This window comes from Rhodnius prolixus, unplaced genomic scaffold (assembly GCF_049639745.1).
Source record: "Rhodnius prolixus isolate KJV_2025 unplaced genomic scaffold, Rpr scaffold_5, whole genome shotgun sequence".
NCBI classification, from domain to species: Eukaryota; Metazoa; Arthropoda; class Insecta; order Hemiptera; family Reduviidae; genus Rhodnius; species Rhodnius prolixus.
Genome location: NW_027411624.1, coordinates 37654881 through 37680702, shown reverse-complemented (window position 1 = coordinate 37680702; position 25822 = coordinate 37654881). Strand labels below are relative to the sequence as shown.

General features: G+C 30.9%; 2 protein-coding genes and 2 long non-coding RNA genes across 5 annotated transcripts in view; 2 read left to right on the top strand and 2 right to left on the bottom strand.

Annotated features, from left to right (window-relative positions):
* The first annotated feature begins 4348 nt into the window (after positions 1-4348).
* On the top strand, positions 4349-7166 carry LOC141457905 (uncharacterized). The gene is made up of 3 exons (XR_012460610.1): positions 4349-4756; positions 6395-6460; positions 6925-7166. It is a non-coding gene; the product is annotated as an uncharacterized lncRNA (long non-coding RNA).
* A 1797-nt stretch (positions 7167-8963) lies between these two features.
* On the bottom strand, positions 8964-16110 carry LOC141457705 (uncharacterized). Its single transcript, XM_074134916.1, has 4 exons — positions 15830-16110; positions 15208-15359; positions 14520-14696; positions 8964-11089 (listed from the first exon to the last, which is right to left on the bottom strand). Exons 1-4 carry the CDS (start codon positions 16013-16015, stop codon positions 10984-10986), a joined length of 621 nt encoding a protein of 206 aa, XP_073991017.1. The 5' UTR covers positions 16016-16110; the 3' UTR covers positions 8964-10983.
* A 3831-nt stretch (positions 16111-19941) lies between these two features.
* The window catches only part of LOC141458410 (uncharacterized), a 105348-nt gene continuing 99467 nt past the window's right edge, over positions 19942-25822 (bottom strand). For both annotated transcript variants that reach the window (XR_012460931.1, XR_012460932.1), the window contains 2 exons: positions 21486-21724; positions 19942-20452 (listed from right to left, as the gene is read on the bottom strand). This is a non-coding gene — a long non-coding RNA (uncharacterized lncRNA). The remainder of the gene's footprint in view (positions 20453-21485; positions 21725-25822) is intronic.
* The window catches only part of Cdk5alpha (Cdk5 activator-like protein), a 94285-nt gene continuing 91461 nt past the window's right edge, over positions 22999-25822 (top strand). The window contains exon 1 of the mRNA XM_074136325.1: positions 22999-24161. Coding sequence (XP_073992426.1) covers positions 23376-24161 — 786 coding nt within the window. The 5' untranslated portion in view covers positions 22999-23375. The remainder of the gene's footprint in view (positions 24162-25822) is intronic.

Below are 25822 nucleotides of genomic sequence, written 5' to 3'. Positions count from 1 at the left end.
TTAAAACTATATCAACTTCCATATCAAATTCTTAAAACTATACCTTCTTTTATAACTAATTCTTAAAACTACCTAGTTTTATAACTAATTCATAAAAGTATACCTACTTCTATATCTAATTCCTAAAATTATACCTACTTCTATATCGAATCCTAAAAACTATACATATTTCTACAACTAATTCTTAAAACTATACCTATTTTATAACTAACTCTAAAAACTACCTATTTTTATAACTAATTCTTAAAACTATACTTATTTTTATAACTAATTCTTTAAAATACCTACTTTTATAACTAGTTCTTAAAACTATACCTATTTCTACAACTAATTCTTATAACTATATTTATTTTTATAACTAATTCTTAAAACTACTTACTTCCATAACTAATTCTTAAAACTATATCTACTTCTATATCTAATTCTTAAAGGTATACCTACTTCTATATCTAATACTTAAATCTATACTTACTTTTATAACTAGTTCATAAAACTATATCTACTTCTATATCTAATTCTTTAGCATAACTAATTATTAAAACTACCTACTTGTATAAGTAATTCTTAAAACTATACCTATTTCTACAACTAATTCTTATAACTATATTTATTTTTATAATTAATTCTTAAATCTACTTACTTCTATAACTAATTCTTAAAACTATACCTACTTCTATATCTAATTCTTAAAGCTATACCTACTTCTATATCTAATATTTAAATCTATACCCACTTTTATAATTAATTCTTAAGGATAACTAATTCATAAAAGTATTCCTACTTCTATATCTAATTCCTAAAATTATACCTACTTCTATATCTAATCCTTAAAACTATACCTATTTCTACAACTAATACTTAATACTATACCTATTTTATAACTAGTTCTTAAAACTATACCTACTTCTAAATATAATACTTAAATCTATACCTACTTTTATAACTAATTCTTAAAACTACCTACTTTTATAACTAATTCTTAAAATAATACCTACATCTATATCTAATTCTTAAAACTATACTTATTTCTACAACTAATTCTTAAAACTATACTTATTTTTATAAGTAATTCTTAGAAATACTTACTTCTATAACTAATTCTTAAAACTATACCTATTTAAACAACTAATTCTTAAAACTACCTACTTTTATAACTAATTCTTAAAACTATACCTATTTCTACAACTAATCTAATAACTATATTTATTTTTATAACTAATTCTTAAAAGTACTTACTTCTATAATAAATTCTTAAAACTATACCTACTTCTATATCTAATTCTGAAAACCATACCAATAACTAATTCTTAAAACTACCTACTTTTATAACTAATTCTTAAAACTACCTACTTTTATAACTAGTTCATAAAACTATATCTAATTCTTTAGCATAACTAATTCTTAAATCTACCTACTTTTATACCTAATTCTTAAAACTATTTACTTTTATATCTAATTCTTAAAACTATACCTACTATTATATCTAATTCTTAAAACTACCTAGTCTTATAAGTAATTCTAAAAGCTATAACGACTTCTATATCTAATTCTTCAAACTATACCTATTTCTATATCTAATACTTAAACCTATACCTACTTTTATAACTAGTTCTTAAAACCATACCAATAACTAATTCTTAAAACTACCTACTTTTATAACTAGTTCATAAAACTATATCTAATTCTTTAGCATAACTAATTGTTAAATCTACCTACTTTTATACCTAATTCTTAAAACTATTTACTTTTATATCTAATTCTTAAAACTATACCTACTATTATATCTAATTCTTAAAACTACCTAGTCTTATAAGTAATTCTAAAAACTATAACGACTTCTATATCTAATTCTTCAAACTATACCTATTTCTATATCTAATACTGAAACCTATACCTACTTTTATAACTAGTACTTAAAACTATTTACTTTTATAACTAATTCTTTAAACTATACCCACTACTATATCTAATTCCTTAAATTATACCTATTTCTACAACTAATACTTAATTCTTTATCTACTCTAAAAGTAATGCATTACTTAAACTAAACTACAACCAATACTGTAACTAAAACTAGGGCCATCTATCAGTTTTCATTGCCACTTATGATAGAGTCAATTCTTAAATCTACTTTTTTTCTTCATGGATGAGAATTTGTTAATAAAAGAATATCGTAGTACTTATTTTGTATAGTTTTGATATAGATATCTCAAACGTTCGCGATACTGCACCAGATAATACTTTTATCTTCTGCAGCTTTCAATTCAATTTGGAAAAAAATTTAATTTAATAGATTGGAAAAGTGTACTGTCTCTGTTAGCCTACTCCCGGGAGTAGTTGCCCAGGGAGCACCTCGTGGAGGTAGAGATCAGATTTCGCTCCCCAAAAACCTCTATCTACCGAATTTCGTAATAACAATAAGTTATAGGAAATCTTTCCTTATTATTAATGCAATGTACTAACTGAAAATTTCGATATTGTTTTTAAACAATGACTTTAAAGATGATTGTTTTAGATCAACTTTTGGAAGTAATTAACTTACCCATTTCTCATATAAATCTTATAAATTCACTTAGTATATTTTAAATCAAAGAACTTTATATCTTTCTTTTTATTCATTACTTAACTCCAAAGTGAAGGTTGTCTTTCATATTGTGCGCCTTAAAATTATTTCAAAATCCAATGAATTGTAGATTGTAGCATGTTTCATTTGAATCCTTAATTGATTTCATTAATTCATTTTATTTTAAACTATTTGAATTTCTATTAAAAAGTTTTAATTGAAATTCTTATTGAATAAAATAATAAATATTAGCTACTTACTTGTTTTTTTCCAAAATTTACTTAATCCCTGCGTATTCAGTTCAAGGTAGGTAAAGACAATCGCCAGTTCGGGGTGACTTGCTTCACAATTTGGATTATTGATTGTTTTAGTGAAGTGGTTAAGAAATGTTCCAAGGTAAGAAGCTATTTCAAGAGTGCAGTTACAAAAAATAAAAATAAATTAATTTAAAAATATTAATTTAAATGTTCTTAAGTATCTGAAATGAATTTTAGAAATTGCCACAGATTATAAAAAAAAATTAAATAATAAAAATTAATTTAAAGTTAAAATGTAAAAATTAATAAAGTGAAATATAAAAATAATTAAAGAAATACGAATCACTGCTTGTTCAGGCATGCAAGATTCATTGGTCAACCACGTGCTAATTCAATTTTTTAATAAAAAATATCTAAAACTCCGTAAATTTAATATAGTTGTATCACTAATTTATATTTCTATTAATTTTAATAAAAATTTGATTGAATTTAATTAAAAAAATAATAAAATCTTACTTACATGAACAACATAGATGTTCACTGGTCAGGAGCCAAATAGCAACTGACTGCAAAATCCGTTAGTCGGCCATATTTGAACTTGGATTTTTTATAAAATAAAATTTAAACATAATTTCGTTTAAAATGGATTAATAACAAGTTAATTTAAATATAAAAATGATTTTCCCACCCTATTAATAGGTTTAAAGTCTTTTTTTTTAATAATTAATTTGGGACTACTTTATGACGTCACGCCTAAGCACATGGTTTTGCGGAAGAATACAAAAAGTAGTTCCAATTAAAAATTAATAATACTAATTTTTTCTTTTAAAAAATGAAAGAATATTAAATTATCAAGTTGAATTAAGTAGCTAAAAATTGATTTTCCACTAGAAATAGTTTTTTAAGGCCAAAATTAGCACCTATACTTCGGACCTTCTTTGGCTAATTCTTGAAAATCTGCTCGATATATTTTCTTCAAATTTGGAATTTTTATTAAATAATAGATAATGTTTAATAATAAATTAGTGGTAAAACTTAAAATTTTATTTAAATGCTAGTTTACGATTTTGACCTAGGGCTGAAGTTCTACTCCAAAAATGGTCTCAAGATAAGATTTCAAAAAACGGTTTTCAATATAATTTATGTAATATTGCCTTAATAAGAAGCACACAAAGTTTGAACAAAATCTTTGAAGGAGTTTTTAAGAAAATCCGTAATAACTACCTAACCTATTACCTACCTTTATACATGGCGAATTTCCATGAACCTACGAAATAATTTTATATTTTAAGTTAATATTTGTACAAAATCTTCATTGCCTATAATTCTACATTAGTGGTAAGATCTTAATCTTGCATTGAAATTGTTTCATATGTAAGCCTTAGAGTGGAAAACCTAGTTACGTCAATGTTCTTTCATAATGAAATTTAAGCTCGCAATTACTGATCGTTTACGCATTATAATTGAATTTTACATCATATTGAAGAATAATAGTTAAGTTTAGACGGAAACTTTTACCTGTGAGCCATTTTTTAAACTCAGATCAGCCTTTACCCATTCTTCCTTTTACCTGCAAGTGCACTCAATCAGTTTCTTTTCTATTGGTTAATATTAATTAAAAAAACTAAATTTAGGTTTTACTTTTGTGATGTACATGGTTTATACATGTTATATTAAGATTGAGAACAATTAAGACCCTAAATGTGATGTTCAGTTCACTAAGATAGCTCAAAAACCAATACTCAATACATATGTTCAATATTTACTTTTCTGATTGATCAATGTAGCAATTTTAGAGCAAATTAATTATAATTAATAATAATATAATATACCACCTAGAATCCTGAATATTAATATACCTATAAATTGAGAATCTGGGATCTCATTTCGTTCAAATACCTTCCAATTATGTGATCTACCATCATCTGCAAGAATAGTAAGCAGTCTAATATCTAATAAAATTTCATAATAGTTACGAATTCTAAGTAAATTTGTTATTTTTTATTTATACTTGAAAAGTTTGGTGTAAAAGAGGTAGACAGTGTTCTACCGCTCAACTCTGGTTCATCTTTTTAACCAAAATAGCCACAATTAGATGGTTCATCATCAAACTGAGCTTAAAAGCAAAGATGAATTTGTGAATTATATTTGTAACAATAGTAAAAAAAAAGGCTATTATTGTTCTAAGATTGAATCATTTCTTTTTATTCGTATTTAACGACAAATTCTAAACTTTACCAAAATCTTCTTATTGTAAGTTCTACAGGGTTAAATATGTTCTAAACATATTTAAATAAAAATCGTGAATTTTAAATAAATATCGATTTATTTAATCCTATGTGAGAGGTATGCCTAAAACGTCAATTCTCTGAACGTTTTCAATAAAAATGAATGTTCTATTTGATAGAATAGTTATATTTAATAAAATCTGGAGTTACACAGTATAGAGTCATCTCCCTAAATGTTTTATTAGATTTGAAAAAAGAATTCTTGTAGATCCAAATGTTCTGGAACGCATCTAGTTTACAATATTTTACCACCTTGTTTATTTACTGATTTTTTAAGGGCAACAAAAGCTTTAATAAAACTTCTGAGTTATCAAGAAGATTTGCCTTACCTTCTTTCTCTAATTTCTTTTAATATCTCATCCCATACTACACGACATTCTTCTCCATTCAATGTATCGTACTGCAAACATAATTACGTTTTTTACTCCCCTATCTTTCGTATGATGCGGACTGCCAATCATTTTAACTTAGATTTCTTTGGCACTGATATACAAAGTTTTCTAATTAAAGCCAGATGTCAACTATTTCTGTTATATAGATTTGTATAAAAACCTCTAAAAGGAAAATAAAATGCTAATGCCTAATTATAAACCTAAATTATAGACTGAAAACTATTTTTATTATTTATATTATTATTATTGTTTCTGTAAATTGGATTATTGATCCCTTTTTTATTTAAAATAAAATAAAAATACAACTGTAGTAGCCAGGTTCGCTTCCTGGTTTAGGGAGAAATTCACTGAACGAACAACAAAAGGCGTTTATCACGGTCTTCACAGCCAATTGAATTATAATATTAACTACCTGAGTTCAAATTTAAAATTAAAAGGTATCATTATTGTAATGAAGTGTAGGGACGAACTAGTGAATTTGAATAGTAAGAGATTATCTGGTAAATAAAGAATATAGGTGCTCTCTGTGTGATTTAAACCAGAATGAAGAAACAAACCACTTCATAGCAAGCTGCCCGCTGTTGAATGAATTTAGAAAGTCCGTTTTCAATAAGACTAACCAGACACAAGAAGTAGTAATTCAAATTGTAAATGATAAAGAATGGGAAACTTGTAAAATTGCGGAGAATTATGGGAAGTTTGTAGTGCCATTTCAAATATTAACTAATTTCTGTTTCTTTCTTTTTCATCTCCTCATAAGAGTTTTTCATTGCATTTATGTTCCTTAGAAATGATACAGCTTTTGTTTTGTTAGCTTTATGGTAGGTATAGTTATTTTTATTTGTTATTAATTTATTTCTTAGTTAATTAAAGAGATGTAATTTTACTTTTCAGCAAATTTTCCTGGCAGACCGAGGTATCCATGTGAGAAAAATGCATAATTCATAAATTATAATTATTGTGAGTACTTTCAGAAATAATGCCATTAATCAATCGTACCTATCTATCCAGAAGATTTGTCAAATTATGGTTGTAAAACTTTTAGAAGTGGGAGAAAGTGGATTTTTAGTTGTTGAATTCTAAACCTAAACACACTCAATGTCATCTGTTTGTCTACCTTCTGCATTTAAGGTTACTTCAAGGAAAATTCAAGCTTCTAATTTTTCAGAGTTTTTATAATAATTGCTGATAAATTGCAATATTTACATTTAAGCGGATGTTCTTAGTGGTCTGCAATGAATTCAGGTTGTCTTTAAATAAAATGTTGCATTAAAAGAGTACAGGAAACGCTAAAAATTACATCCTGCGATTGTTAATAATTTCTATGAAAGGATATTAAATGGAACTCCTGTTTTAGTTATTAAAAGCTTCCTCTGTTATGATAACGAAATAAAATAATTATATTTTTGGTAATCTCTTTCCAGGATTTTATTACAACATTGACAGGACAAGACACAACTAATAGATGAAATATGGTAAAATGTAACATAAACATATTATTTAGACATATTCAAATAATAAGTGGAATTTCTGTTTATTTTTCATCATCTTAATATATTTTTTGAGGGAAAAACCAATCTGATGTGAGATAACCATTTTTGTCACTAGCAAATTTAAGTCAAAAGTTATATTATTACTAAATAATTAATTAATACTAAATACAGATCCATTGAGATTCCTAAGATAAGTTTCTTCTGATGAGCAGGAGCAAACTGCCCAACTTACAACCAAGTTATGTAACTTATAAATTAAATACTTACTTACTTCATCGGTAACTGTAGTAATTTTTCATAAAAGTTAAACAAACAGCCTACCTAATGGATATTAACATATATCTTAAATACCATATGGTGCATTAGTTACCAAACTTTGATTTGCTTATTTATGTACGTAGCAATTATAGAACGAAAAAACCTATCTGTTCATTTAATTAATCCAAAAAACTTTCGTTTAATCAGAAATTTTATTGAGAAATCTTCATCTTCAAGATTTAATAAAGTTGATGGCCTGTAGCAAGAGAAAGATATATGATTTGTCACATTCCATGATTTCGCTTTTTCAAAGCTCAGCATCAATTAGTTAATAAATAACTATGAATGATTATTTGTACTGTATCCTGTATACACAGTCCCTACCCGCATATAAGAAGTATTGTAGACTACAACTTAAATTCACTTAGTTATAAAAAAATATAAGAACAAAAGGCTAAAAAATATCCTGCTATAATTTAACTCTATGTAGTAAGGTTTTTTTGCCTTTTATTAAGTTTGGACTATTTATCAAAGCAAAAATCATGGTTGTGGTGAGTATATAGACACTGCAGCCTGGAACCTCCTTTTGTATATATATTTGTACAACTGTTTTTAAATTGTAAAATTTTTTTGGCTTTAGCTTTCGCCATACAGCCAGCATCGTCTAGGTGCTTATCACTAGAATATCACTCACTCTCCATTCTTACTTATAAATACATTCGCTTCACACATTCATCCCTCTACTGTATTCAACTGTTTACATAAACCTTACAACTAATGGATGGATCAGTACTCTATATTCCTGCCATCCTTATAGCTTAACCGAAATTAAAATCACCGTAATCCTTCTCTAATCATTTTCTTCCATTCATTCAAATCGGCTAGAACTTTTTAAATACATTCATATATCATTGCTAGCTCTGCTACAGATTTAAGCACATAGATGTTGCTGGAGAATATTATGTCTTTGTAGCGAAATGGTGCATCTAAATACCTGTATAAGTCGTCAAACATTCGTTTCCTTTCTACTACATAACGTGGACATATCATTATTATATGTTTGAAATCCTCCTCCTCATTGCAATCTACGAAATTGTAAATAAACTCTTCAATTTCAAAATATAAATGAATACTTCCATCTATTACTAAGGAAGTGCAACTGTCTTTCGAATGTGTTTCAGTTCCACAAAGATAACGTCAACAGAGGGCAAAATAATACACCTAGTGAATTAAGGGTCTGAGGCCTGAGGACACCAGGCACTTTCAGCCGCTTGTAGTATCCCAAGTACAAAAAGGGCAACCTGGAATTTGGTGAAGGGGAACAAAATAACAAAATATAAATCCATTTAATCTCAACCATTCATATAATACAAAATGAAATAAATACTCATAAAGAAATATATATATATATATTTAAAAAAAAGATTCAGACTCACAAAATAATAATAAAATAATTTCTTTTGTTTAAATATATCACAGTAAGAAATAACATTTACAAATGAAAACTAGCTTAAAATAAACACTAAAAATAAATAATACAACTATTTTTGTGACTATTTATTTATTTTTTGTGAGTAAAACAAGATGTGGATATAAAATGTTAACATTTTATTAATTCTTCTTCTATTTACAATTGTAAAACACATTCAATTACTAATGTAATCATAATTTCAATAAATTTTAAGGAAAGTCTTTAAAATACATGCGTGCTATGACAGATAATAAACTAAACCTCTTTTTTTACTTTCAGCTTAAGCTTTTATCAGATAACGAAAATATCGATGCAATCTGAAAAATGGTCAAGTTGAATCTAAATCTAGGATCGACTTTGTGTCCCCTACTTTTATAAAGGAGAAACACATAATTAGTAAAAGAGGAGATTTTGTGAGAGGTCGAATATGAATGATTAAACAATGAAGATAACAAGCAATTAAGAGTTAAGAGTTCGGCACTTTTGAGAACAAAACACTTGCCTTTAAGCTCAGGAATCAGTTATGACGCCACCCAACCTTTCTCTGAAAATAAAAAGAGGATATGCCCTTTTCTTGAGGATAAATAATCTATGATTAACTATCATAGTTATTATTATGTAAATATGCATTAATCTAAAGTATAAAATACTTACTACCTGAGATTATTGGCATCTATGCGATACCTAATATAAAAGGGCAATTCAAATATTGTAAACAAGCATTATTCATAAGTCAGTATTGTTAGAATCATTAGTTGTTAGGAATCTGTAAGTAAATGGTTCTCAATCTGTATAAAATATAAATATAAGTTTTTTAGTAATTTTAAAGTAGCGTTTTCTTTACTTATCCCTTTCCAGACTCTTTGTTTAGAATAAAGGCCCGATTTAATCTTGTCATAGAATCCCACACAATAATGTATAAAATGTAGTAAAATTACATATTTATAGGATATTATGCATTTTTTTTCCATAATTGGTTCTTTTATTGTGGAGAAAAAAAAGTAACTGCATGTATATTTTATACACAAAAGAATTTTTATATAAGAAGGAGATCTCGATAAAGTCAAAACTGAAAGTACGTACATACTCGTATATGTTCCATTCCCAACACTGTTCCTTCAAAAAGTAGGAAAATAAATTATATAAGAATATATTTAAGTAGTTTACTTGAGGAACAATACCATGATACAATTAATTTTTATAAATGCAAACCAGTAAACAACGGTTGACTTCTTAAGCAAAAGAAGTTAGCCTGACAATGTAAACACTAAAAATGAAAGGTAAGGGCAAAATGGGTAAGTTTAGAAAAGGAGTCAGCTGGTGTGGCATTTTAATGAAGGATATTCATTAAGAACACATGCCAGAATCAAGCCCAATAATAAAGAACATCTTACCAGCTTTTTGCTCGCCTCTTCACTATGTGTTAGAAGAAAAGGTAGACTTCTATTTCTTCAGTGTGTTGCAATATGTTCAGTACATTGTTGATAAAGTACTAGCTCTGAATTAAAAGTATAAGAAGTTATACCCAAAACTTCTATGTCATAATATGAGCATGATTAGAAACCTATAAATGAGCAAGTATTTCCATTGCTCTGAAACAATCAGAAAACAAGAATCGAACTCAGAAGTACATGAAAAAGTTTCCGAAAATCGATACAAAGATCTGTCTTCTGATACTCAAGCCTGAGAAAATTAGCTGTTAGGCTGCAATAATTTCTTTTAGCATCTAACCAATTCCGTATTTACTTCACCTAATAAAAATTATTTAGTACATGAAAAGCATTACAGAAATTCAACTTTACTCATCGCTTTTGCATTTTAATTTAACAAGTTCTTGCTTCCCTTATTAACTAAGGAAATATCTTCTTTTAAAACTACTGATGAAGATTACATTAGTATTCAAAAATGGCATTTCAATATTTTTGTAGTAATTAAATTTGAAACGCGGAACATTTACTGAAAGTATTTCTAATTTGTTTAGACAAATATATATATCTATTATTATAGTTTATTTTTTTTTTATGAGGAATCCAAAATTCTAAACAAAAACCAAATTCAATACTCCTGAACTGTGTGTATGATAAAATAAAAAAGACCAAATCATTCATTAAGTCTATTAAATTACATTATTCAGCACTCAAATCAGGTCCTCTTAGAATTTTTTCCTTTTTTTTAAAAGGATTAAATTGTTCGTAAAAAAAGGATCAATAGTGCTAACTTTTCTTTTTGACTTTCCAAAAAAAGTTAGAAAGACTATAGTGTTACACAGGTAATGTTTTTGAAACTGAACTTGCTACTGCTGATGAAAACAATTTGGTAAAGAACAGTAGTCCAGTATGTCCTCCAGGAATATAGCTGACCAGAAACCTGTAACAATAAATATAATTATTAATTTCTGTTTATTAACAAACATCGATACTGAGCTTATTATTAATGAATGAATGAATGAATGAATAAATGCTTTTATTCGCAAATTACATAAATAAAATTGCTTTTACAAAAAAGAAGCGTATAAGACAATGGCTTTTGCCGTCTGTCGAGTTGCCTACTTTAATTTTTTTTTTTTAAATTTAATTCATTCTTACCTTCTAATTACAGAATTTATTATCATACATATATTAATTTAATTGCTATATTGGAAATGCTCAACCAGGAACTTCCGATATTTTATAACCGTGTTTAAATATTTGGCGAGTGTTACCCAGTTAGTACCATTCAATAAATTGACCACCTCCTCTTGACTTAATTTAGTTTTACCAAAATGTGCCTTTCTAAATTCCCCTAGAATTGGGCATATTCCTAGGAAGTGAACAGTATCTTCAGGGACATTTAGATTGCACAAGGAACACATAAACACCCTATTCTTATTCCATGGTTGGTAGTTCAGGTCTAACAGTTCGCCTCTAGCTTTTAATATGAGAGATTTACTATATAAATTTATTGCGTCATTGTGGATATAAAATTCTGCTTGGTGTGGATCTAATTTTGAATATAATTTGTGAAACTCACTTTTATCAGCTCTGGTTAGCATTTCCATTTTACTATTTAGTTCAAGTTTATTTATTAGGTTTTCAGGATGGAATGTTTTGAGAATTTCTTTGTTAATTTCTATTTGAAACTGATCACCTAAATCTTTAATGTGCTTATACCAGGATATTTTCTTTTCTATTATTACATTGGCTAAAAAATTAGTGAGTCTGTTTGGTGGTTGATTTAGTACTTTACGGATGTAGTCTATGTGCATTTTAAGAGTGTAGCCATACAATGGTGGGATTGAAGTTTCCAGGTATAGGACATAATCGGGTGTGTTTGGAGGCAGATAAAATAACCTCTTTAGGAAGTATTTCTGTAGCTTCTCAACTTCTTGTAAATTTAAGTAGCCCCAAACCTGTGCGCCATAGCATAATACCGCTCTTATTGCACTATTAAAGACTTTAATTTTGTTATTTAATGTGATATTTTTATTCATGATTACTTTACGCCAAACACTATTCACAGCAGATTTAGCTTTGGCTACTTTTTCTTTACTGTTTTGTTTGAAATTAAATGATGGATTAACTATAATACCCAAATATTTATAGGAATTAACACACTGTAGTCTGTCTCCCTCAAAGAACCACTTCTCATTTTGTTTCAATCTCCCCCCCGCCTTCCTGCAGACCATGATCTGGGATTTATCTAAGTTTACTTTTAAATTCCATTTCTTACAGTGGTCTTCCAAATCCCCTATCATGATCCTCAGAGAAGCAGGAGAAGAGGCAAGCAGCACAATATCATCGGCAAACATCAAAGTTTTTATTTTACACCCATCTATAATCACACCCCCAGTTAGATCATCCTCCAGGTCGTTTAGAAAAATCGAGAAGAGTATAGGGCTGAGCAAACATCCCTGTTTAACCCCCATTTGGGAAGCAAAGGCAGTTGAAAGTCCATTTTTGGTCCATATTTTTGTGTAAGAATCTTCATAATAACTTTTCAATATTTTAATTATTTTTGTCGAAATGCCGTTAACAGATAATTTATAAAATAAGGCTCTCCTATCTATGCTATCAAAGGCCGCATGAAAATCCACAAAAAATAAATACACTTTCTCTTGTTGGCTAAATTTGATATTAACTATATTATATAAATTAAAAATGTTATCTATTGTGCTATAACCTTCTCTGAATCCCGCTTGAGTTTCTTTTATGATACCACGTTGCATTACCCAATTTTTTATTCTCTGCATAATCACCCCTGCATACAATTTAGCAACCGTGTTGATGAGGGATATGCCTCTATAGTTCTTGACCTCTTTCGGGTCGCCCTTCTTATATATTGGAAAAATAATACTCTCCTTAAAGGCTCTAGGCACTTCCCCTCTTTCCCATATCTTATTAAAAATATCCTGCAGTAACGCAACAAACTCCTCCGGTAGATTTTTTAGAAATTCGAAAGGTATTCTGTCCTGACCCGGGGCCTTATTATTTTTACTTTTATTTATTACACTCCTAATTTCTCCAAAACTAATTCTACCATCCAAAGCTTCGTCCTGAACGTATGGTTCTGCATATTGCACTGGATTTGACAGGAGAGGTGGATTCAGAAGTTGTTTAAAATGGCACACCCAGTCATTAATAAGCAATTCGGGGCTACACATGTACTTTTTCTGCTTTAATATGTTAATACTTTCCCAAAAATCTTTGGTATCTTTTGCCCCCTCTATTCTGGTTATAGTACCTTCATAAAAAGCTTCCTTTTTAATTAAACACATATTTTTGTAACTTCTATTAGCTGTTATGTACCAACTTTTAATCCCTTCCTTATTATTAATATTAATTTATCTTTAAAACCTCCTTGAGTACAAAACAAATCGGGCATGAACCCTATCTTTCTTCATATTATTAGCTGAATTTTTAAACTAGCTAAATACAGCCAAAGGCTTGGTAAATACTGATGAATGAAACAATTCCTGGCATATTATTTTAAAAAATAATTTCCCGCACACCATCCTTATAACTTTTTACAGATATTTGTTTAAAATAGGAAATATAACAATTTGTTATTGCCTGCATAATAGAGAAAGAATGCTGAAATCTTAATTGATGTCATTACTGTTCATTGTTTTTGGTGACTGATTCATAGTTTCAATAGGATGAAACTATAGTTGCCAGTTTCAGTCATGATATATTTATTATGCCGAGCTTTCGACGTAGGGACTAGATTAACTTCAGGGCTAATTTACAAAGTAAGATTTTACAACATTACAGGGTTGTCAAGACAGGGCGTGTCTTCTGTCTTGTCTGTTCATGGACTGAACAGACAACCCTGTAATGTTGTAAAATCTTACTTTGTAAATTAGCCCTGAAGATGACCTAGTCCCTAGGTCGAAAGCTCGGCATAATAAATATATCATGACTGAAGCTGGCAACTATTTTTTCATCCTATTAATTGATGTCATTTCTTACTAGTAATTAGGGGCAATGAGGTAATGAGCTACCGATAGTTTACATTAGGTAATAATTTGATAATAATTCAGTTGTTACAATGAAGAAAAGAATGAAAAGGTTTATATGTAGCTGCTTTTATAGATCTAAGGGCGGCTTTTGACTCTATTATTTATAAAACTTTATATTACAATCTTCGAGTTTTGATAAATTGATAAAAATTATCGAAGCGTCACACGAACAAACATGCATTTGTACCACTGAAAGACGATATTTCAGTCTCATTTAGTACACTTCTCTGGTCTTCTCTATTATCCTTCTACTTTTTATCTTTTTTTAATACTTTCTAAAAATAAATAAATAATACGGACCACAGCAATGCTATAACTTGGGCTACTGCAGAAACCAGAGTTAGTGGAGAACTTTTCTGGTAGAGTGCAAAGTATAACGTCAACGCCAGACTGCTAAAGTACGATAAGGTAAAACATAGTCTTTCCTTGGAAAAGAGATGCCTTAGATGGTGTAGAGGTCCCCATAAAAATGAAAAACTGAAAATGAAAAAACTAAGGTTAATATGTATAAATACATGATACAATAAAAACCCGCACGAGGAATATTTTTCCAAAATCAAGCTTTATAGCTAAAACGTAGCTGAAAAGGATTCTATTTTACGATATTTGGACCCACAAATCCAGATTGATTAGTCTAGTTGTTACTTCTGTAAATTCGATGCTATAGTTCAGTTAGAAACTTTGGTATTACTAAGAAATTATCAGAAAATGGAATGATTTAAACCAGTAACATGTGAAAATGAAACAGGCGAGATATTTCACTAAAATTGTAACTCGTTATATTTACTATCAAAATATTTACATTAAAGATGTTAAATATTTTTTTACAAACCAAAAATATACTTTTATGCCAGGTCTGCAGATTATTGAAGGTTAGAAATAAATGCTTCTTATTTAAATTTATCGTTTTTTATTTTTAGCCTAGATTTTTACATATACATGCATTCTAAATACAGCATGAACAAAATAAAAGTTAAATAATACATACCTGCAAATCATAAATAGACTACCAGTAGTATAGAGTAATGCAAATTTTCTTGCTTTCAACAACAAAACTGGTATGTACATTCCAGCAAGGCAGAAACATATTATGCCCAACGAGATACAAACACAAAAGCCAATAATCCTTTGCAGTCTAGTCTAAAAATGATTTGAATTTTAGTTTGTAAAAAAGTGCCGATACGAAGTTAATGAAAAGAGCAGCAAACGTAGGCTTCAATGATCTGATTATCATGTACAAATAAGTGTAATACCCAAAATGAGCTCATTATCTCTAATATTTCACAAAGCTTTATTCACATGTACACAAAGTTTTCCTTATCTAAAAAGTCTAAGTCGTAAGTTGAACACAAAGAGTTGGGAGTCTTTGAAAACGTCTCCTCAAAATCGAGTTTGGATAAATAACTTTGAGCTCCTCAAGTATACATTTGCGAAACTAAATATAGCACCAATAAATAATTTAAGAACAAAAATAAGAAAATGTATCAAATAAATATAACCTGAATTACGATGTTTACTCTTCACGATAGCAATTAATAATTATTATCTATGAATGATTTATATATGCTTTGATTCTACAATAAACAAAGAGCAAATTAATCTGTACCTACCAAAGTTGGACAACAATCTTTCTGTGCTCCTGCAAACCAACTTTCAGCTTCATCACTTGCCTCATTTTTTTTAAACCAGGAACCTACTTTTGGTAAAGACACCGATGGAATTCCATTTAATAACGGTTTTGTATCACTATTGTTTCGCGAAAGATATTCATCTAATTCACTTTTTAAATTTGCCATAACAGATTGTATTTATGTGGCCAAGCCACCTAACAAACAAATAATAACATACACGCTTAACACTAACTCCACTTCCTCACACGAGAGTGCTCTACGATGTAATTTCATGAATCATATGTTTTTTTGGAATATCTCCCCTCTTCATAAATCTCTTTAATTTATACTATTAATCAATAATAAGGATAAGGTACAATTAATAACTGATATGATTATATATGTGACTATTTAAAATAGATAATGTTATTAGTAACTTCAGTGCGCATTTTAAAGCTTCTTACTGTATGAGGGGGGGGGGACCAGAATTGTACAAAATTCTAAAATGACTAAGTGGTGACGAAGTTCACCACTCTTCCAGAATTTCTCTGAAATAGATTTTCATAGAAAACTGTAGGACTTAATTAGTAAAGTAAAAAATTGCCTGATAATACCCGCAAGTCAAAAATCTATTAATGTTAATGAACTGTTAACATAAGCTAATTCTTCAGTTTTTAAGAGATATATTTAATTAAAAATTACAATATCTGATCATTTACTGTTCGGCATAATTCATAAACTAAAGACAGTTCAGCGAAGAGTATAGATTTCGAGAAAAAGTTAAAGTTTAAATAATAGATGATCACTAGATGTACACTGGGCCAAAAAAGTCTGTGAACACTAACCTAAATTTTATTACTTTTATTATTATCTTATTAGAAACTTCTTTTATTTTCAAATGAAATATACTATTCGATAGAGAGAAACCAGAGTTTTCATTTTATATTCAATCTTTTATTTTTGTTCAACAGGAATATCACAATTACATGTTTAACAAAACTACCCCACACACGAATGCAAAAAAAGTCTGTGAACAGCTGAATAAATGTGTAAAAACATTAAGATAACAAACAAAAAAATGATTGAATAAAGTTTCAAAGTTCTCTATTGTATTGTAGAAACCACTACAGTCAGTTTTGTGAATAAATAATCTAATTAGTATACATTTAACCACTAATATGGAAGTTCCCAGACCAATTCGTGAACTTATTGTGAGGTTGCGAAATGAAAGAAAAAGTATTCGAGAAATAGGGAAGATAGTTCAAAAAAACCCTTCAACGGTGCATAATATAATTAAAAAGTACGGAAATGTGATTAGTAGGCCACGCAGTGGACGGCCACCAAAACTTAATTCCTTTCATAAACTGCAAATTCTGAAGTCTGTTCGAGAAGAACCCAGGACAAGCGCTCAAAAAATCAGTCAAGAATTATCAAGTGATTATGGTGTAAGCGTAACACCTCAGACAATTAGAAATAAATTACATGAATACGATTATTGCGGTCGAGTCCCAAGGAAAAAACCTTTAATCAATAAAATAAATCGTAAGCGTCGATTGGATTTCGCGAAAGAATATGTTTCTAAGCCTTCTAGTTTCTGGGGAACCGTAATCTTTTCAGATGAGTCGAAATTCAATGTTTGTGGGTCTGATGGACGACAAAAAGTGTGGCGAAAACGAAATGAAGCTATGAAAATGAAAAATATAAAGCCAACTTTTAAGCATGGGGGAAGCAACATTCTGGTGTGGGGTGCATGAGTGCTAAAGGAGTGGGCAAGTTAGATCTAATTAATGGTATGATGGACCAATATGTGTATGTGGATATATTAAGACGCAATTTAAGAGAAAGTTCAAAAAAATTAGGTTTGGAGGGAAAGTTTGTCTTCCAACAAGACAATGACCCGAAACATACCGCACTAAAAACTCGGGAATGGCTTTTATATAATACACCCCGGCGCCTAAACGCCCCTCCACAATCGACCTTAACCCAATTGAACATTTATGGGATGAAATCAGCCGCCAAATAAATAAAAGAGAAATAAGAAACCGTGAACAACTAAAAAACGCTATTCTAGAAGAATGGAATAAAATTCCAACATTGACGACCACAAAATTAGTAGGATCGATGAAAGCTCGCTTGTTGGAAGTGATTAGGAACAAAGGAGGTCCTACAAGTTTTTAAAATTTATAATACACGTACAATGTGTAAGAATGATTTATTTCTGCAAAGTGTTCACAGACTTTTTTTGCATTCGTGTGTGGGGTTGTTTTGTTAAACATGTAATTGTGATATTCCTGTTGAACAAAAATAAAAGATTGAATATAAAATGAAAACTCTGGTTTCTCTCTATCGAATAGTATATTTCATTTGGAAATAAAAGAAGTTTCTACTAAGATAATAATAAAAGTAATAAAATTTAGGTTAGTGTTCACAGACTTTTTTGGCCCAGTGTATGTATGTATAAATAACACAAATTAAAGCAATGTTCAAGCAATCCATAAAGTACAGCTACATATTTTACTAACAGTAGAAACAAAGAATTTTATAAAACAAACTGATGTGTTGCAACGTTTAAATACTTAACAAGGTGTATTTAGAGATGGCACGTGGCAAATGTTCACGTGCATCCACGTAAGCCCATTTGAAGGCTTTATTATAAATTGGTGCCGCGTTTATACTCGATAATTTGCTCGAATTTATTTATGTTTTAAGCGTGGGAGTGAGAATGATTTAATCATTTTATTTTGCTAATTGAATACTTCATTAAAAAAAAGAAGTGCTTATCTAAGTTACTTAGGCTTCAGGTTTAAGTCGTAGTTACCGATGTGTTACACCTGGAGCTATCTATGTGCAGTATCAATTAATTAAATCTTACCTGAATACTTCCAAAAGTAACTTCTGAATTTAATTTGTAGAAGAAAAAACCGGGAACTCACTAATTTATGGTACACTTATTGAATTGAATCCACTTTCGATTTAGTCACTAATTCGATATATCTAATGTACCCTCTTGGATGTCCCTTGGATCGATAATCTCTTCCCTGCCATGAATAAACCTGTCAGTTTATGGAATTTTTGTTTTACTTAAGCCAAGGCACGATTAGATCTGTACGCCGATGTAGTACATTAAAAATGGAGGATTTCACAGTGCAGTTGCTGGCAGCCATATACAATCAAACTTACAAAATGGCGTATCCATTAAATTATCTTTGTCTACTTCAATAAAACATTTGAAAATTCTATTATTATCATTTCATTTAAAGAATTGGAACCAAAAAAAAAAAATTATGCAAATAAAATTTCTAATTTTGCAATTTTAATGGCAAAATGTTTTTATTGCATAATATTATAATTCGCCAAATACCTATGGAGGAAAAAGTAGTAAAAGAATTTTAAATTGAATTTTTCATAGATATAATTAGTAATAAAAAAATTGACCAATCACAGAGATTTGAAGTAGAAATGTAGGCGGTGTGTTTAGGCTAATGAAAAGACGACTACAACCACGCCTACATCAAGCAGACCACGCCTACATCAAGCAGACCACGCCTACATCAACGGACCACGCCTACAGCCACTAGACACGCCTACATCAACTAGGCCAACTCTACATTTTAATTTTACTTTAATTTAGTTTTCATTTCATACGAATATATTCAAATAAATCTCCAAGAGGGAGAAATAATATATTTATTTAATTATATTTATTTTTGTATTATCAGTTAACGAGTTAAACAGCAATTACCTGAGATTGGAGTTTAATCAGAGACTGTAAGGGACTTACCCGCAGACGAACTTTGCAAGGACATTGAAAAAGAGCTATTGATATGATTAGCCTCAAAATACATCGAAATAATTCTCCAGGAGTCTGTTACTTTTTTTTATTTATTTTAAAACTACGAAAATAGACAATGCAGTTTCGCTACCTAATCGATTCCTATAACAAAACTACTATTGTACGATAATCAAACTCATGGTAGAGTAATTCTCTTGGTGACAAACTCCATTAGTTTCCCACATCCTATACACTATTACAATATTATGGGCTGACTCATCGATTGTTAATATTTTAATTTAGGATATTTATCGATAAAACATGTCACATATTAGTTCATAAATTATAGTTTTAATCTTTGTTGTCGCTTACATGTGCGCACATGGTGTTGATGAGATAGAACAGGTGTACAAAAGTTAAATGATTTACATACATTCCAGTGCCATTGAATATATTATTTCAAGGATGATTTACTCTTGTTTTCTAATGAGAAAATAAAACAAGATGATTACATGTACTAAATTGTATTTTACTGCAAATGAAATGAAACTATTAAGCTCTTACTTATGGAATTACTTCTGCAAAATGCCCTAAAATCAGTCCTTTTAGAGATCCAATTATTTATATCTAAAATTATCTAGGATATCACGAAGTATGGAGAATATCGTAGAAATATGTTTCCAAAAAAAGACAGAAAATTTAAGAAAAATCCCGATGATGGAAGTAATATTCCACAATAGGCCAGACTGTCCAACTTCTTGTTACATCCCGGAATGACTTCTCTAATTCCCAGTCTCCTTCTGTGCCTTCATCTCTGTCTGGCTTTCCCCCAAAATGCTGATCATCTGAAACTGAACAAAGAATAACATGAAACATCAGCTTGGAAAATGAGTGATCCACTCCCCCGAAGGAGTAACACCTAGTGATCCCCCAATCACCCAGATCTTGCACCAATTCTGAGACCATCTGTGCAAACATCGCAAATATTTAGATTTATGAATTTCATTTGAAAAACTTATTCTTTTTTTTTTTTCAAATTAAAGAAGACTTGTGGGAGAGATTGGGGTACGTAGGCTTTGCTCTAGAGTCCTATTTCAGTACAATGTACAGTCCTGTGTCTTTTATGTTATGTTACAAAGGAAATGGTTAAATGTGTGCCGGAAAATTTTAGAGTTTAAAGGAAAAACTGTCTTTTTTGGAGGGAGAAGAGGGAGAACATCGGCTTTGACTAACCAATCAGCGATATTTACTAATATCTTGAACACCTAACATGAATAATGTAACCTTAATTCTATCACATCCATGAGTTAAGCACGTCTATTCGTATCTACTCATTCTAACAACTCAGAAAGTACCCATCTTTTTGCCACTGGTGGTACCACAAGATCATCTTTCCTTCATGATAGATTTAAGAACACCCGTATTTATCAGTTAACTCTACCACGGAAGTACATAATAACTATTACTGAAGAAGGTAATGTCCCTTTACAGAAAGAGTACCACTAAATACTTGTATAAAATATGGAGCATTTCCCTTCCTTCTGTTGTTCAGGTCGGCATAGTATTCATTGCACTCTGCATATACCGGTGAAGTTCTCTTACAGATTCCGTTGAGCCACTAACTGTGTGATTAGATCTCAATCTCCATATTGTCGTAACAACACTTTTACTCATAGCCTGTCCTTTGATTCATGATAGTTCGAGTAATTCGGGCATTATTGTCTTAAGAAATATACACCCTTCCCCTCGTTATTGTAGTCTTAAAAGTCAAAGCTTACTTTGTGATCTTAGCGCATACATAGCTTACCATTTTGTTGACAGGCTTCTCAAACTTTTCAGAGACTGTGCCGCCCGCGATTTCAAGTAAACATTACTTCCACTTACTTAATTACGACGTCCTCAACTCGTGGCGAGTCTTGTCCTCCCTGATGAGCATCCGCCATCCTGGTCTATCTTGTGCGGCTGCTTTCCAGCTAGGAAATTCCCAAAAGTTTTTGCGTCAGCCGCCCACTCCATTTAGCCCACCTCAGCCTCGGCCTTCCCCAGCCTTTCTTGTTCGGTGAACAGTCTCTTCAATCACTTTCCTTGTGATCTCAGATTCCTCCATTCTCTAGCTAAGTGGCCTGCCCAGATCAGAACCAAACATTACTTCCATGTACATTTATATTTCTTATTAATATATTTTTTGATATAAAATATATTTTTTTTTATAGTTTTTTTTCCCCGCAACCAACTGTATCTATGCGAAACGGTTTTTAATGAGCATTAGTGTTCAGTCGTACACTAAAATAGAAAATAAGCTATTCTTTTATCTTTCCCGCCATCGTGCTACTTATCTTCCTGTGTTTTATCTTTACTGTCACGCATCTACCCACAGGCTAACAAAGTTTGCAAAGAGAAGATATAAACGCGGGATGATACGTGGCGGGAAAGATAACACGCAGGAAGATGAGTAGCGCGATGGCGGGAAAGATAAAAGAACCGCCAGGAGAAAGTTGTATACGACTGAATAATTAGTTTGTTGAAACGGAATAAATATTTGTTTTCGATTATATGTATTATTTATTTATATAATATTTATTTTTTATACATAATTTATTTTTATTTTATCATTACTTTAAATTTCAATTGTGGTAGGGGCAGATTCATAGGCTAGTCAATCCTACAAACATAATCATGACTAGGGCGGAGTTTTATCTACTGTTCACGAACTTATTCACCCAGATTATCTACGCTGAATACGATTCTATTGTATAGATTTACAGTGATGTAGCTCTCTGAGAGACTTCTAAGTGAGTATGTATGAATGAAATCAAACGTGAATCATTTCTTATTGAAATCATTTTAGTTATGGTCAGTTTTGCAAATACAGAACGAATCTATGCTGAGCATAAGGAGTGGGGTGTGTGGCAGCAACACGTGCCGATATCACCAGAGTGTAGACAAATTATAAGGTATCGGTTTGCAATTTCTAGCAGTGGGGATAATCATGATAATGAAGGAAGGGCAGGAAATAAAAAAAAAAGTGGCGCAAAAAAAACTTCAAGCGGGAATTTCTACTACATCCTGGCGCGTGGAAGAATTGGTGGGGGAGTTTCATGATGTTGAAGGGGTGGTTATTTCAAGGTTTTTGTTTTGTACGTCTTTATTATTTTGGGATTTGCTTGTTTATTCCTAGAGAATAAATGGATTTTTTTTTTTTGACTATGGTCAGGTGAAATAGGACAACAGGGTTAAAACAAAAAAAAAAAGAAGAAAAAGCTAAAGGACAGAATATAGGGATGGAAATGAGAGGGTGAAGGGTGCGAGAAATAGAGTCTAACAGTGGAGTATCGACCCCTAACTCAACGCATCCCCACCATGAACCACTGAGAACACCCCCTGTATGTAGTCATGGCGACCTCCAGGCCAGAACCTCGCCAGTAACAGTGTCTCAGTACCGGACATCCTGCGCGGGACGGGAGTAGTACCCCCAGAGAGTAACTTTGTAGTGCGAAACTCTCTATAATCCCTCAAAAAAAAAAAAAAAAAAAAAAAAAATCAAATCTAGTTACGATTTTGGCGGTCTTTAATAGTTTCAAAGTAGTCATTTATTCTTGGATGTGTCTAAAAGAAGAGTAGTTTCGAGGAACAAATTTCTTATTTTGGCGAAGAAATTAAATTTTCAAGAAACTTTGTAAAAAAAGAAAAAAAAACAACAGCCGAATTGCGGACGGGCGAAGTGAGATGTGGTGGCAAGGTGATTTCTAGCCGTTTCTGGACGGAACACAAAAAATGGGAACCGTGCTCAGTTTCTCGCCGCGAGAAAGACGGCCAGTTTATACAACCACCACCACAACGACTACGACAACCAATTCTGGATCAACAACACCCGGCGAGTTCACACTCAACAATCTATCCTACGAACAGCTGAACAACGCAAAGAATCGAGAAGCTATGGCGGGAAGACTGACCGGAGCTCCACCTCTACAACCACAAGCGAACAACGAAAATACAAGAATCATTTCGGAGAAAAATGCATTGGAGAAATCATTGAAAAAGCATTCACTGTTCATAAACGCCCTGTCATGGAAAAGATTTTCCACTACGAATAATTCCAAGAAGAAGCTGGAGAACAAGAACAAAAATCTGACAACCGCCTATCGGCCGCCGCTTGTGGACAACATCAATCCGATAGTCGTGGATAAGAATAAGAACATCCAGAAAACCTCTCTATGCTATTATCCGGCTATGGTGAAATCCGCTACCACAACCTCCATACCGACGGCAGCAGCAAACGGTAGCGCTTTGGATGTTATCCGAGCTAACAATACCAATAACAATACTACGTGCAGTGAGAAATTGGTACCAAAATCTGTATTATTGGCCGCACCATTACAGCAAAGCCAACCGACAATTCCGGCCAAGAAAACGGTCATACAGGCTTCCACTTCTGAACTGCTCAAGTGTCTCGGGATATACTTGCACACTAAATGCTATCGTCTGAAAGAATTCCAAGCTGGCGATGCTGTCATGTGGTTGAGAACGGTAGATCGCAGTCTTCTATTACAAGGATGGCAGGTGCTTATCATTTTTCTACCATCTATACTAATATTTTAAAATTATTTGAAGATTTTGGATAACTAGCTTCTGAGACGTACCATTTCTTTAGGAAGTCCTCCGCACCAGAATGTTCCAAACAACTCTCTTCCTGTTCCGGATTCTCATATCCGGGTTCTCTTCAACTTGATCCCCATTATTGTTTTTGGTTCCTTCCAAACTGTAAGGTTCCTTCCATTTTATATCCAGTCAATAATCAACACTTGGTCTCCATTTCTGCTTCTAAACTATTCCTCCACCTCTCCTTCTTCAAGCTACATAATCCAACAGTTCTTTTGACCAAAATTTGGACTAACGCCTTAATAATAGACCCTCAATGGTTCTCTGTTCCACTTTAATTCTTCCTTATTTCCTCATTTTAAACTCTAACCAAACAAGTTTTCCTCACGTATATTCTCCATTTCTACTGCCCCTTTTCATTTGTCTTGTTTACTAGGAGGATCCTCCAGGTTTCTGCGTTGTATATGAGGTTATTTATCAACGATTGAGTTAGTAGATTTTAAGTATCTTTGGAGATTAATGAACTGCAAAATTCTTAGCCTTTCCACCAAATTCTCTTTATTTCCGTTTTGGTTATTTTCTTGGTATTTCCCATGGTTCATCATTTCTCAATCTAATAGCTTAAATTAATCAACGATTCCAGTATGGATGTCAGAGAATTCATAAAAGCAACGGAATCATACATCATTTTTTATAATCGCTGGCTCCCATTTACATAAAATATAAATTATTATAAACCTCTATAATTTTAGTTAATTAAAGAAATTTTGTATCCCTTTTCCAAAACACCATTTTGAAATTTTTAAAAAAACATCACCTCCAATCAAATCATAGTTCTACTATCAGCTGAGATATCATGAATAAAACAAAACAAAATGCAGATATCCCCCCCATTTCAGCAGATAGAGTACACATACATTCAGAGATAAAATCCGCCATTATCGACACTCTCAACATTGGCAGCTTCTATCTTTTGATACTCTATAATTTGATTGCTTTTCAATTTTTGTTATTAAAAAATTATTTAGTTTTATTATTACATATCATTAACCAAAAATCTTTTTTTAATGACTAGCTTTATAGAAGGGAATATCGTAGTTAATTTTTATGCCAAATAAGGTCCGCCATCTTTGTTTGCGCATTAGCGACAATGAGATATTGAAACCTACCAATGGTGGTCAATTCGTTTTTTTATCTACATCAAATTATACATTTTCTTTCTCTCGTTAAGTGTTCAATATTTTGCAGTAAAATGAAAAGTTCTTCAGTAGAATGATGAAGAAAGATCATAAATCAAACGACGTCATTTAAATAATGAGGAAATTTCGAGCTCTTTTTATGTGACACATCTTTGAAGACTTCAGAACTTTTAACACAAATTTAGTTGCCTTCAAAATGCAATCAAAGTTTGGTCATAAGTTAATTAACTAGCCTCAATAAAACCTAACTGATCTAGACTTCCTTTTGAAGGATAACTTTCAAATAAATACGATCTAAGTGCAGTTAGTAGCAAACTTATAGTAGATGGATAGAGATATTAATGGCCAGATTAATCGTGGTTGCTGCTAAGACAGTCTGCTAATCAGTTTAAGATGTCTAGAGTCAATCTAATAAACGCGAGA